The following is a 14,977-nucleotide window of genomic DNA, read 5'->3' as shown; positions in this document are numbered from 1 at the left end:
TGGAAGTTAGGCTTGCGAGGAAGCATTTTAGCCAGGTAGCCTAAGACAACAAAAAATAAAAGCGTGTGCTGTATGACAGAGTGATAGACCGTTTCGTCAACATGAAAGAGAGGAGGATGGCATTGGCATTTTTCTACAAGTAGGGTGAGTCAACATATTTTTCTACTTGCACGAACACACACGCACACACACGCACACAGAAATCAGAACCATGGACAGCCTCATCATATTTAGCTTACGTTGAATGGACTAAATAGTTTTTGGTATCTTTTAGTTGTCACTTTATTAGACTAAGCAGAGGTGATTTGATGATGTTGAAATGTTGAAGTTGAAATGGTGCTGGAATAGTGGAGGCAGCTCCTGTTTTCTTTGGGACTTGCGGTAACTCTCTGTGGTTCTAAATCAATAGTTGTTTAGTAGTCAGAAAATGTAGGAAACATTAACGACCGCGCCACACAAACACAAGAGGGTAGGGGCCGGGTGGGCATTCCGCCTCGGAGGCGGATCCGGCTCCGGGCGTGACCACCACCTTTTCTCCAACTCCCCGTTGCGCCCCTGGTCTGGTCCCGCTGACTGGAGCTGAACCCGACGACAGTGGACCAGACCTTACCGGCTCCGAACTGGAGCCGCTGGCCGGAGCTGGACTGGACACCGGTGAAGCGGATTGCTTGGTGCGGGGAGAAGGCTTGGTGCGGGGAGCCGGAACGGGCCGGGCCGGACTGTGGAGGCGGACTGGAGGTCTGGAGCGGAGAGCTGACACAACCTGTCCTGGCTGAATGCCTATTTCCACACAATATGTGTGAGGCATCAGCACAGGACGTACAGGGCTGTGCACTCGTACTGGCGCTACAGCACGTGGCACTGGCGCAGGACATACGGGACCGAGGAGGCGTACTGGAGGCCACAAGCGTTGAGCCGGCACACCCCGTCCTGGCTGCATGCCCATCTTAGCACGACACGTGCGTGGTGCTAGCACCGGACGTACAGGACTGTGCCGGAACACTCGCGGCACAGTACGTGGCTCCGCATAACACGGAGCCTGCCCAGTCTCACGCTTCCTAGCCTGAGTACGGGGAGTTGGCACTGCTCTAACTCTAGGCTCCGCCAACCACCCTTTTAGCCCCCCCCCAAAAAAAAATATTGGGGCTGTCTATCGGGCTTCCTCCTCGGCCGGTACCCTCTGCGTTGCCGCTGCTCCTCTCTGTAGCGCGCCTCTACAGTCTCCTCCCAAGGACGGCGATCCATTCCGGCCTGAATCTCTTCCCAAGTCCAGGATCCCTTCCCGTCCAGGATCTCCTCCCAAGTCCAGGCTGTCTGTTCCTGGACACGCTGCTTGGTCCTCTTTAGGTGGGATCTTCTGTCACAAACGTTGACTGATGACTCGTGGAACCAAGGAGCAGCGTGATAAGCGTACATTTTATTTAGTACACAACACACGAACAAAACAACAAAACAAACGATACGTGAAGTCCTGAGGTTACAACAACACAAACCTTTACGGAACAAGATCCCACAAACTAACTGGTGCCAACAGGCTGCCTAAGTATGGTCCCCAATCAGAGACAACGAGCTACAGCTGCCTCTGATTGGGAACCACCACTGGCCAACATAGAACTAAACGATCTAGAACAAAAAACATAGAAAACTAAACATAGAAAATCCACACCCTGGCTCAACATTTAAGAGTCCCCAGAGCCAGGGAGTGACACAGGGACAAGATTGTAGTCCTACACAAGGCTGGAATGGGCTACAAGACCATCGCCAAGCAGCTTGGTGAGAAGGTGACAACAGTTGGTGCGATTATTCACAAATGGAAGAAACACAAAATACCTGTCAATCTCCCTCGGCCTGGGGCTCCATGCAAGATCTCACCTCGTGGAGTTGCAATGATCATGAGAACGGTGAGGAATCAGCCCAGAACTACACGGGAGGATCTTGTCAATGATCTCAAGGCAGCTGGGACCATAGTCACCAAGAAAACAATTGGTAACACACTACGCCGTGAAGGACTGAAATCCTGCAGTGCCCGCAAGGTCCCCCTGCTCAAGAAAGCACATATACAGGCCCGTCTGAAGTTTGCCAATGAACATCTGAATGATTCAGAGGAGAACTGGTTGAAAGTGTTGTGGTCAGATGAGACCAAAATGAAGCTCTTTGGCATCAACTCAACTCGCCGTGTTTGGAGGAGGAGGAATGCTGCGTCAAACATGGAGGTAGAAACATTATGCTTTGGGGTTGTTTTTCTGCTAAGGGGACAGGACAACTTCACCGCATCAAAGGGACGATGGACGGGGCCATGTACCGTCAAATCTTGGGTGAGAACCTCCTTCCCTCAGCCTGGGCATTGAAAATGGGTCGTGGATGGGTATTCCAGCATGACAATGACCCAAAACACACGGCCAAGGCAACAAAGGAGTGGCTCAAGAAGAAGCACATTAAGGTCCTGGAGTGGCCTAGCCAGTCTCCAGACCTTAATCCCATAGAAAATCTGTGGAGGGAGCTGAAGGTTCGAGTTGCCAAACGTCAGCCTCGAAACCTTAATGACTTGGAGAAGATCTGCAAAGAGGAGTGGGACAAAATCCCTCCTGAGATGTGTGCAAACCTGGTGGCCAACTACAAGAAACGTCTGACCTCTGTGATTGCCAACAAGGGTTTTGCCACCAAGTACTAAGTCATGTTTTGCAGAGGGGTCAAATACTTATTTCCCTCATTAAAATGCAAATCAATTTATAACATTTTTTACATGCATTTTTCTGGATTTTTTTGTTTTTATTCTGTCTCTCACTGTTCAAATAAACCTACCATTAAAATTATAGACTGATCATGTCTTTGTCAGTGGGCAAATACTTTTTTCCCTCACTGTATATAGATTGGGGTCTATTAATTGAGTAACATTTAGATAACTGGTCAGTAGTTCAATCAGATTTCAACCAAATACCAGATCAACCAAAATAAGACGTCTTTGAAAAATACGTCTTAATCTGGTAGTGTTCTAGTTATATGACGTCTTGACCAGATTTAAACCGGAAAAATATGTCTTTATAACGTCGTATGCCCACTGGGTCTGTTCCCTGAACCTTTCCAACCCCTGCATGTGACCAAATCGGATTTGTGTGTGTTCAGATAGCAGTCATTTGCTGACATGGCTACGCTAGTTGTCATAGTAATGGCAGGTGTGTGTGCAGTGGTGTTGGCTGATTGGTGGTGGTGCTCATGCTTCATATCACTCAGAAGTTATGTAGCAAGCTAAGGTGACAACAATGCCTGCCATGGACGTTTCCCAGTTGCTTTGAATATTCAAAATTATAGTGTAAGAACACTTTTAAAGCCTCAAAAGATAAGATGATCCAACATTCAAAATGTCTCCTTATTGGCTAGCCAAAGCAGCTTTCTAGCACATTCACTAATTTGTTTGTAAACAATTACATTTTAGTCATTTAGCAGACGCTCTTATCCAGAGCAATTAGGGTTAAGTGCCTTGCTCAAGGGCACATCGACAGATTTTTTCACCTAGTCGGCTCGGGGATTAGAACCAGCAACCTTTCGGTTACTGGCACAATGCTCTTAACCACTAAGCTACCTGCCGCCCCCAATTAACAAACAAATGAGCTACCAAATGTTATTGTCAAAACTGTCAACAGAGTAGCTAGCAAGCAACAAGATATGCCAAATAACAGTCTGGTTTGAAATGTGGCTTGAAATATCTGATTCCATGTGCTTTTTGGATGCAAAAAAATGAGTCGCTTCAAACTGCCAATGTGAACAAGGCTTAACAGAGGTGGAAGAGTAACATTCACCGTGCCTTGTATAACTGTGTTATTGCAGCCATGATGATAATCCACTGTTGATCTACCCTGGACTAAACTGCTCGAAAATCAATAAAGTACTGAAAGGTTCAATAATGGTCTCCACACAACACAGCCCAATACAGCCCAATATACCAGTTCCACATAGGGATACTTAATCTCCTTGGACTCAGTCACACCACAGCTGTAAAGAGGTTCGTTTTTCCAGAGATGTTCTTTCTGATAATCAATATCAGGTTTGACTAAAAACCTTCTCTGAAGAGATACTCCACTCCGTGTTTTCGCGCCTGCTATGGCTCAATGCGTCTGAGCACATAGCGGTCTCCTCTCCAGTCCTCAGCATTTCGACTTTCTACAGTAATGTATCCTCCCAGACGTCGCTTTCTAAGTGAAGTTGAGTGAACACGTTGAAAGCCCGCTCTCTGTTGGATCCATGTGGCTTTGTGGCTTTACCTGGACTCACTGCAAACATTCTGCTTTTTGCGGCAACGCGGGACGTTCAACCACCGTTGCTGGCAAAATAAACAGATTTTGATTGAGAAAGAAGTGCTGATGCACAGTTGTAGAAAAGTGTCAACCACTAAACGTTAAGTTGTTAGAGGCTACCTGCGGATGCACTGCAGTGGAGTTCCTCTCTAAACTGGAATCTGCAAAAGGATCAAATAAGGATTAATCACAGAAGTGCACGATGCTGAGAATACAGACCGTCCTTTGGACTTTCTCATTGCTGTCTGTTGCAGCTGGATCAGATTTTAAAGCACGTAACTGCAGTGGGGTTAGAGAAGCTTCTATTGCAAAAGGCTTCAGCTTTGAAAATGTTCCTCTCCAACAAATGTCAGGTAAGAACGGAATGATTTGAGTGCTACCTATCAATACGTAGGCTAGGCTATGTAGGCTATTCAACACAGTACATAGGTGTAAAGTGGGTAAAAATCATATCATCTGGATAAGAATTTGCTTTATGAGCGAAAATCAAATACTGTATTATTCGAATTGTAATGGGAGTAATTTACACTGGTCTACTGCAGGTGAAAGGACATTTGGAAAACCGTTGCCTTTACGCTACAAAGCACGTTGATTTTATTTAGGGATATAATTGTTCATTATGATAATGCACAGATATAAATGTGAAAGTAGCCTTTATGAAAGTACTGTAGCTGTTCTGCGTGGAAGGCAGACTCAGATGAAGGCTATACTCACCTGTCATCCATAAAGTTGTAGTTGATTTTTCTTTATGAAGGACATGTATTATGATATAAATGTAGCCTAATAATTAAAAAATACGTTATTATATTTTCAAAATAATAATAATTAGCCTATTATAACTTAACACACACTGTTTTAACACTGTCCTTATCTAGGTTACTTCAACAGGATGGCCGTAAATTATTTTTTATGATCATCCAACAATATGATCCCTCAGAAATCAAATTCTTTAGCAACTTAAACTCTTGATTAATTCCTAATCAAAGTAGCCTAATTATGCAGATATATCACAATAGCCAAGTGTATAACATTCCAATTCTCTATGCTTTCATTCATTGGTTAAAAGTTAATCCTAAATATATCCACTACACTAAACTAGAATATAAGTAGCCCTTGACATAATGTTATTTAAATATTTGACTAAGTGATAAGTGATTTCTTTATTTCTCTAACCTGCTGTATAATATGTAAATGACAGCAGCAGAATAATCCTGGTGGTATTAGATTTGCTGGTGTGTCCAGTAGAGGTCTCTGTGTCTGCTATGTGCCTCTGTTGAAAGAATGCATCATCAGCCATGCATTCACTGGATAGATTTCTGTTCTGTTGATAAAGTGACATTGACACTGTCATGTAATTCTCCCTCAAGTCATTGCAAACATCAGTGCAATTCAATTTCCATCCAGTATCCATTCCACTTCACATATGTGTCAACCACAGGTTAATGCTGGCATGATGCTGTTATTATTGTTCTTGTAGTATGTATGTAAATACATTATGATAACCAGCTAGTCCTAGAAATATTTATATGGACTTTCCCTACTTCAGGCCATGGAGGCTTGGATTTCTCTGACCCACCCAAGTCAAGCTGTGGCTAACTGGCTCAGTCAGAAACTACATGATTGCTTCACTGTTCTGCTCAAGCATTCACAAGGGTACATTAGCGCAAGAGAGTTGTCAGGAGGAATATTAAAATGATTTTGTGTAGGTATTGTTAGGTTGATTAATGATGATGGATTGCATGCATGAAGTGGATCAAAAGGTAATTTTTATGATGTTAGTTGTTCCCTCGTTGCCTCCCAATATGAATATGCACTTTGTCTGCCCAGACCATTAATGTCATGATGGCTTAGATCCTATAATTCTGTAGTTACAGACAGAAATCTGGCACAGGTAAAAAGGCTGCATGTTTGATAACAAGCACACCTGTTCATAGACGGGCTTGAATAACTAACTGATTAAATCCCCCAGATGTAGGCACGCTCCTGTCGTTGACATCTAATCTCCAATGAATGAAAACCTCAGTGTCTCTCATCTCTGAGGGATGCAGCTGTATGGCAGTGCTTTGATCACATCCACATGGGTGTTGACCCCATTTGTCTTCAGGAATGGCAATGACTGACTATATGATTTATGCAATGTCAACACCTCAGCAGCGGATGGCTGAAACAATTTATGTGTGTTTAGCTGACACAATTGTGTGCATATCCTTTGTTTATTCATACTAGCGATGTTAACATCCCCGTGTCACTGCCACTCTGTGTGCAATCAACTCAGAAATGGTGTCTCATCTAAGATTCTTGTCAAGTTTCAGTAGTATACAACCTGCATGCCAGTCAATATAAAATGCTGATCTGAGTAATGCATGTTCAAATAGCTCAATGTAGTTCAATTTTGTTTCAATGTACAATTGAGGTGGAAAAAAAACAAGTCTATCTGCTGCATAATCTGTCGAGGTTGACATTTTCATTGGCGCGAAGCCAGTCCTTAAAATATTTAATGTGAATTCTAACTGCAATATAGGGCAGGTAGCTCTATGTGTTGTTTACTTTTTGTTTGCCTTGAATCACAATGTGTTATGATTAAATCCTATTCAAGCATCTTCACTGAATAATCAGTTGAGTTGAGGTCTGTTGCTTTTGGCCATTTCCCCAAGAGGAGGGCCATCAACCTCTAATTGTGGTCAAAAAGAGATGGGTGTGCCAGCATGGCTTTGATGTCTGATGCCTCAGAGACTAAAGATGTTGGACATCATCAAATTAGATGTAAGGCACTGTAATTCCCCTCAAATCCTTATGGAATCCCTTTGGCCCTTTGGCTTCAGATTGTCAATGGTTCTACTCTTTTTCAGTGGTGTCTGATATGCAAACGTGTTATTTTTGTACTCAATAGGCTAATTAAGCTCAGATTTTAGTGGCTGAATATTTTCCTCAGTATTTGGAGTGAATGAAAGATGCCCATGGCACCATCTCAACCCTTTTCTATGTATCTCACACCTAGTTAGAATTCATTAGGGGTTTAAATATAGCTTAATTGGATTGTAATGCCTTCATATAGTGATGCATTAAAACAGTATCAGAGGAACCAACTGCTGTCACTGCACAACTTCTTGTGAAAAACTTCATTTACAGGTAATTAGCATTAGCAATGCCAATGTAAGCAAGTTGTCAATCATAATTTAGGCTTATTGAAGGTGATTAGGCTTTCTCAAAGCTACTTTCAAGAGAGTCCATCCTAGTGTTATATGCACGCTACACCACTCCTATCGTTTCAGACCAGTGGTTTATATTGAATGGCTTAGTTGGAGCAGTGTGTGTGGTCAGAATCAGCCAGGTCAGGCGGAATGTCAGCAGTGGTGTCAGCATTATTGACAGAAGTGCTGCTATGAGTCAGTGCCTGCAGGCCCAGTTGGTACAGTAATTCTCCGGGACCTGGCCTATACATTCTGACGAGGCCCTGGTCGAAGTTGTCAGCAAGTACAGTGGTGAAGGCTTAAAAACTAAGAGTGACTGGAAAAGTGGACTGGCTGCACAGTGCATTGCTTTACACCAGGGGTGTCAAACATATGGCCCACGGGCTAGTCGAACTCAATATATACGAAACTGTGTAGAAATGATAATGGACCTATATTCATACAGTTTCTTGACTGTGTCCAGCTCGCTAATAATCACCGAAATGAAAGCTAGACAGTCAAGGAGCATCAACATTTTTAAAAACGACAGATAGAGGACTATTTGTAGCAAATTTTGAAGGTGATGAAATATAACCAATGTTCAGTGCGGCCCTCCGGACCTCATTGAAGACCAAATGCGGCCCCCGGGGCAAAATGAGTTTGACACCACTGCCTTACGCCCTAAATCAGTGGAATGTCAGCGTAGCAAAAATTGTCCGCTGCTCCTCCATCTCCTCCACAAGTTCTTGCCCCTGTATTTAAATAAACTGTCAGTGTGTTCCTTACATACCGGGCTCCCTCATCCAATCCCATCAGTGCCCTGGTGAAAGACTAGCCCTGCATGCAGGCTTGTGACAGATCTATCTCAGGTTCCATTCACTGACCCAATGAATTACCCAATACGCAAGACGAGACGCGACGACGGGGTGACTTGGAAGATGAGTCAGACAGACTGCTAGACCCTTCCTGGTAGATGTGTGTTATTAGGAACACAGACATACACACCCCCCTGAGCTGTGTCTGTGGAGCTTCTCAAGCTGTCCTAGCTCGACCCTATCATTTCATGTCCAGCTCAGCCTCCCTGTTCCCAGCAGTGGAATGGGACCGAAATAACAGTGCTGATATTTGATGTGGTCCATGGCTGCGTATACAAGCAGTCAAATGATCTCTGCTGAGTCGTGTAATGTGCACAGGTCCTCATCCTGACACAAGTTGTGGAATAGATTGAAAAGGGCAAAATGGGAGCGCCAGCAGAGAGAACGGCCAAGTGAATCTGTTGGCCTCTGTGGCATACGTCCGTATTACTATGATGCATTATCAGATTATGATGACCTCCCCACTGACACACACAGATGAGGAGAGAATCTGTGAGGGAAATCCTAGCAAGGATCACATGTGGTGGTGTGGTGGTGGTATGCCTCTGTATTTTAATGTCCAACTGATAAAAAGGATGGTGATGGAATTGTTCCTAATTGAACTGTTGGGATTGGCAGTGATTGAAATTGGTGTAAATAATAGCAGTTGTGGCGGTAGTTGTGGTGGGGGCTATAGTCTGTTGATTTAATCGGAATGTTTCCTACCGTGACACACACACAGGAGGTATCATCAGGAAAGCCAGGGACCCAAACACTCATCTATTTTTTTCCATGCCAAAGTGGATTTCTCAAATGCCTCTTCCAGCTCCATGCGATTAATCATGCTCATGAATACTAAAATGGGCTGCATGATGGGGTTTCTCAACAGGCGCTCCCTCTTGGAGCAGGAGGAATGACTCTGGTTTGCCTGCTAGTATTTCAGCCTCTCAGGGAGAATAACAGAATAACCGCGCAGTCGCTCAAAGCATATCAACAAGCTCCTGCAGAGTATAGACACTGGTGCTGCCAATATCTTTTGTCAAGAAATTAAGTTGACAAGAGGATACTGTTTTTTGTCCCCTTTTGTGTTTAGTTATTTTATATTGGATAGAAATGTGTAATTGAGCATTTCTCTTGCTGTGGATAATTAATCTAGGCTATTCCAATGATCCTAGTTCATTCTTTGTTCCTTGTTGATATAACTCCCTGTGTGTTCACACTTGGGCCACTGTTTTGATTATATTCCCACCAGTACAATTTGCACATTTCATCACACGTGCCGTCAAACTAATTGCTGGGAACATGTAATGCGTAGTTTCCATGTAAGCAGAATTATATTTGACTTGACAAGTGCTTTTTATCACAATGTTTTCAGTTCTACCATCTCTCTAGATACAGTATAGTGTCATTATAATTCAAGCCATAGAAGGGAGATGGATTTCGAGGCGAGAGCTTGGAAGATGAAATGCTAATTCCTATACCATTACACCCTTGTGATTGATTTTAGCACTAAGTGGGCTCTAGTTTTGAGTGTTGCCATTTTTCATATGCACGCACATCTTTTTTTCTTTATGTATAAGCCTCTCTGCACACTTCTTGATTTTAAATGAGTCTTGTAAAGCAATAAAGACTATAATTGCCTTGATATTCAATGGTGATGGATAATAGTTAAAAACTTGTCAAGGTAAAAGTCTCTCCATGAATTATTATTATTTTTTTTTTTTTTCATTGTCCCTGTTTGAACTTGAATATCTTGACAGATAGTGTAGAATTGTGTGAGGGTTTATTTAATTATTTTCATTATTATTTAAATTAGGCTTGTCAGCTCTCTCATGTAATCTCAGAGAAGATGGCACACATTTTCACATAGGCAGGGCATCCTCCTTGGCACTAATAATGAGAAATTATTAATAAATAATACGTCTGACAATCTCATCACTGTTGAATTAAGTATATAGAGTATACATATTTACAAGAAATACCAATGATTCTCATGAGACTGTAAACAATAAATGTTTTAAAACGCAAGTCATCATTACTTTGTGTTTTGTGAAAGAATATACTTTCACTGTCAGAATATCCAATTAAAATATAACTGGATAAGTTATTTCATTGATTGGTCATGTTAATATAACCTGACATTAATATCTTGTTTGGGTTAGGGATGTTTTGTAGAAGATGATTTGATTGTAGTGATGTGAAACCTATGTGAAAGAGCAGTATTTTAGGATATTGAAAGTCATGGATAATCACCTTTGCCCACAGCAGTGTATATGTGTAACTTTTAGTAAACTCTTTTAAAAACTTTTCAAGCAAGTCTGGAAGCACTGATCATTTACATACTCCCCTTGGAGATCAGTGGATCTTCTTGTATTGATAAAAAAATACCTGGCCCGTGTCTGCTGCAACAAGGTTCAGTCATACTTTATATCTCCCTATTTCCCCTCAGTCTGTCACAACAGTGAGCCATCAGAAAACAAAGCCCCCTTGAATACCTCGTCACTGCCGTTAGATCTATCTTTAGCCCCATGTCTGTCACGTCAGTCCTGTTGACAACATCAGACTAGACATGTGCACCTGTAGGAGTGCCTTGCCTTTTCTCTGCTCCTGGGACGGGGCCAATGAGGTTGCATGTTGCGTAAGGGGCCATGAGGGAGGTATTGAGCGCTAGAAGTGTGTCCTCTCCCCTCTCAGGCCACTTGGCCACTGAGTGGAGAGTGGAGGTATACCAGAAGTGTAACAAGGCACCAGGCACTAATGAAGCCCAGTGCCTTGGTAGTAAGCTGTAAATGAGGAGTGAAAGGTAATGATCAGTACAGGCCTTAGGGCCTTCCTAGTATCTAGTCTCAGCCACCAGCTGCTACCTGTAAGTCCTTTGCCATGCTCCAGTTAGCAGGTTGACGCAGAAGAGAGTCACTCGCTAGCAGCTCGTCGTTCTCTGGGGCTTCTAGGCCCGCTGCCCATGTATATCAAATGTCCTCAGCAGTCTTCCCATTCCTCCGACACTCATTTTATTACATAGTTCCCAATAAATATCAAAGCCAGACATGGTCGTACGTATGCTGATTATGTGTTGCTTTTCATTCCACACTGTAGTGTACATGGTCTTTGGGTATTCTTTACAGGATCTTTACGTCTATAGGTTTAGCGTTTCCAATATATGCCCTCTTGTCATGTGCATCATCATCGTTGAAGGTACCTACAGTATTCTGGTATCAAAGGTATCATCATAGACATTCTCATCCAAATAGGTGCTATCCCAGTCACGTTGCCGGTATTGGCTCTAAATCCAACTGCTGTGACATTTAATTGCTTTGAAGTGACTTCCACAATACTTTTGGAAAGCAATTTTCTGACTTTGAACCTTTAGCCTTGAATTTTAAGGGAGTCCACAGTAGAGTGATCTGATATGATGTACAAGTCACCTCCACTGCAGCATGAGGGCATTAGAAAATGAAATGTTCCAGATTTCAAATGTCACTGAATGGCTTTTTTCTGTGTATGGCAGGATCAACAGATCCTGAAAATGCATTATATTGACTAGAGCCTGTTTACCCACAAGGCTTTTTCAACTTCTCTCCTGAGAATATGGCACAGTTTTTGAAACAGCATTTTCTTTCAGTAGCAGAGGGAGTAGCCTGATACTATTTTTTTTGTTTTTTTGTTTGTGTAAAATAATGTTTTTTATTTTCTTGCAATGAAACATCCTATTTTGATAAGAATGAATTAGCTCACGAATCAATTATTCTTGCCACACATCCGTACGAGTTGCGAGTTTTTGGCACAATTTGAAATACAATGACAATGACATTTCATAAATGTGACATTGGTTTAGATATTAACATTTGACATTCTAACATCTCCATTACATTTGACTCTTATGAGGATGCAGACCACCATGTCATTATGTTGAAGGTACAATGTGACACAATCATCTGTAGGCCTACTGTGCTGCTTTTTTGAACATTTGCTAATTCATACAAGGACATATATCAGCATATAACATTATTTAAATACATGGGACATCCCTCTCATTTGGAGTCCTGGCATGGTGTAGTATGCTAGGGGAATACAGTGTCATTTCATATTGATTGATGTAAGTCCTAGCTAGAATCTGCTATTCCAAATAACATCTGTTAGGATATTGTTAAAAGGATGAGGCCTCAGGTAGTAAGGAAAACACAGATGGCAATTTTCAGATCAATGTTGATATTTTTAACTCTCCTTGCCTATTGAATTGAGCTAACGCTCAAAAAGGTACGATCAACTTCCCTCGTAACCTCAATCACTTTATTTTAAACAGTGTGATATCTCATCTCAATAGTATTCGTGTGGACACATTTTAAGTTGTAAAGTGTGAATATTAAAATGAGGAGGTAAAGGTGCACTGACATTGACGGGAGGGGTGGGTAAAACTCCTCTCTCGTTCTTTCTGTTTTTACCATAATAACACTGTCTCTGTGACTCATAAATATAGTGCCACAGTAACTGTTTTTCTGACTTGGCATTTGCACAAACATGCATGAGTTACTCAGGCCTCCCTTAACCTCTTAAATGTAACTTAATGTAATCGAAAATGTAATCTACCCTTAAAGCACAGTAGATAACTACCTCAGAGGTGTCCCAAAGACAGAGCAGAGCTTTCCTCTGACCTGGATCAATGCTGGCTACAACTCAGTCATAACTCTTTAGCCATGGTATGAATCTTAATCAGGGGTGGAATGAGTGGGCAGATTAAATCAATGTCCAGGGCCAAAGCTCTTTAGGAATTTTTTAATTTTTAACTTTTCCTATGCATGGCTATTGCCTAACCTTATGCAGTAGTTCTGTGAAATTGATTCACTTATAAAGCAGCTGGACATTTTGCCATCATGAGGACCTCTTGACCCTTCCCGAAATGACTAATATTCACTGATGTCTATGTTATTTTAGTTCTTTAAGATGGAGCATTTGCTCTAAGTATCAGGCCTGTAAACGTATGGCAGCAGGAGCCATGGGAGGTATACCAGATGGCAGTGCACATATGCTTTGGGTCAATTTGGCCAGGTACACTGATGAATACTTCTGAGAGTTGGCCTACCTTTTCTGGCATGGAAATGTAATTTGAAAACCTTTAATTCACAAAGCTGGTTAATCCCAGTTCGGTGAAAAAGTGGAGTAACTTTTTCTACAGTGGTGGTGGTCCTAATGTTTTGTATGTCAATTGAAATAGGTCCCTGTCAGTGTAGGTTGTGAATGTGAAATATTGTGACAACAGTTTTTATATTACACAGTGGCTTGCAATGACTTGATTTAGCTGTAAAATGTTCTGTCCTTTTTTACTGATTGTTTTAAAACATTTACACAAGGGTGTTCATGTAGATCACAGGATGATTAGCAAGACTAATAGCTATTGGAGGTCAGATGCTTCGAACATGACAGACTTGCCTCTGAACGCTAAAATCATAGCACAATTAGAATCAGTCCATGAGTAAATGAATATCTAAGTGGCAGTAAGAAGCTTCCTTTCTACATGGCATTGAGTATGCAAATCAAAGTAAAGACAAGCACACCTTAGTGTGTGGAATATGAATGTCTTCCTGTATTAGGCCCAGGGAAAGGCTTCATCAGCACAGATAATGGGAGAGGTGATCTGACTGACACTCTGCTTGATTACAGACACTGGAGTGACAGGAAGTAATTGCGACTCACGAAGGCTGATCATATAGCTGTTGATAAAACACTGAATGCATTCATAAGCCTCATTACCTCGCAACCGCATTTGCACATTTTCAGTATTACAATGAGATATTTGTATGCCCCCTCACATCTTTAGTTTGTGCCTTTGAAGAAACGTAGCAAGTATAGCCTATTGCCCACACACACACAATTCCAGTCTGTGAACACTATTGTTCATAATCTGTCTCACTCTCACCAGTATGCGAATCACTGCAATAACAGAAAAAATTATAAATAATAATAATTCACTTATATGACAATGTGAGGAGTAGCATATGCTTGCATGCATGTGTAAAATGTGCTGTGTCTGGGGGAGGCAAGAAGGAATAGAGTCCTAGTTCTGCACCCTGACAACTCTGATAGCCGAGAGGACAGGGATGAGGCTGGGGATGGGCTGGTGCTGCCGCAAGGTTGCGTTGGGACACCCTCACAGCCCTCTTAATACTAGATGACTCGCCAGAGGCCCACTTTGATACCAGGATATTAGCAGGAAATAATGTCCCACTCAGCCATTACAGCCCAGATCCAGGTGACAGTACACTCAGCACCACGTTAGGCAAAACTATTGTATGACTCTGTTCAGGGCCAGAGCCAAGGTATTTCTGTGAGCTCGATACTCAGTTTCTGTAGAAAAATCATATCAAGCCTGAACTGTGCGATGTAGTAGGGAGTGGTAGTTTCAAACAGGTCAATATTCTACATCAGGGATGGGCAACTTTGATGGGGGTGGAGGCCACAAAAAATCTGAACTTGTCATGATGGGCCGCAGTTGCTTGCAGGTAACAAAATCAATGGGGCCCCCCCCAGCAGATAATTTAGCCAAGTTTAGATAGCTAGCCACAAAACTAACTTAGCATTCTAAAAACATTTTGCTGACATGGGCTAATTGACTGACTATCAGTGACTTACATAACAAGAGAAAAACTGCTGATGCGCAACCAAA

The 14,977-nt window shown here is 42.2% G+C and overlaps 1 protein-coding gene across 1 annotated transcript in view; it reads left to right on the top strand.

Moving 5' to 3' along the window:
- Positions 1-4,494: 4,494 nt before the first annotated feature.
- The window catches only part of LOC311143421 (glypican-6-like), a gene marked incomplete at both ends in the record, with an annotated part of 66,497 nt that continues 56,014 nt past the window's right edge, over positions 4,495-14,977 (top strand). Inside the window, one exon of the mRNA XM_084179241.1 lies at positions 4,495-4,645. Within this exon, the coding sequence (XP_084035367.1) occupies positions 4,495-4,645 (151 nt within the window). The remainder of the gene's footprint in view (positions 4,646-14,977) is intronic.

This window comes from Coregonus lavaretus (assembly GCF_964263955.1).
Source record: "Coregonus lavaretus genome assembly, chromosome: 16".
NCBI classification, from domain to species: Eukaryota; Metazoa; Chordata; class Actinopteri; order Salmoniformes; family Salmonidae; genus Coregonus; species Coregonus lavaretus.
The sequence above is the reverse complement of the archived record's forward strand: the minus strand, read 5'-3'. Positions and strand labels throughout refer to the sequence as shown.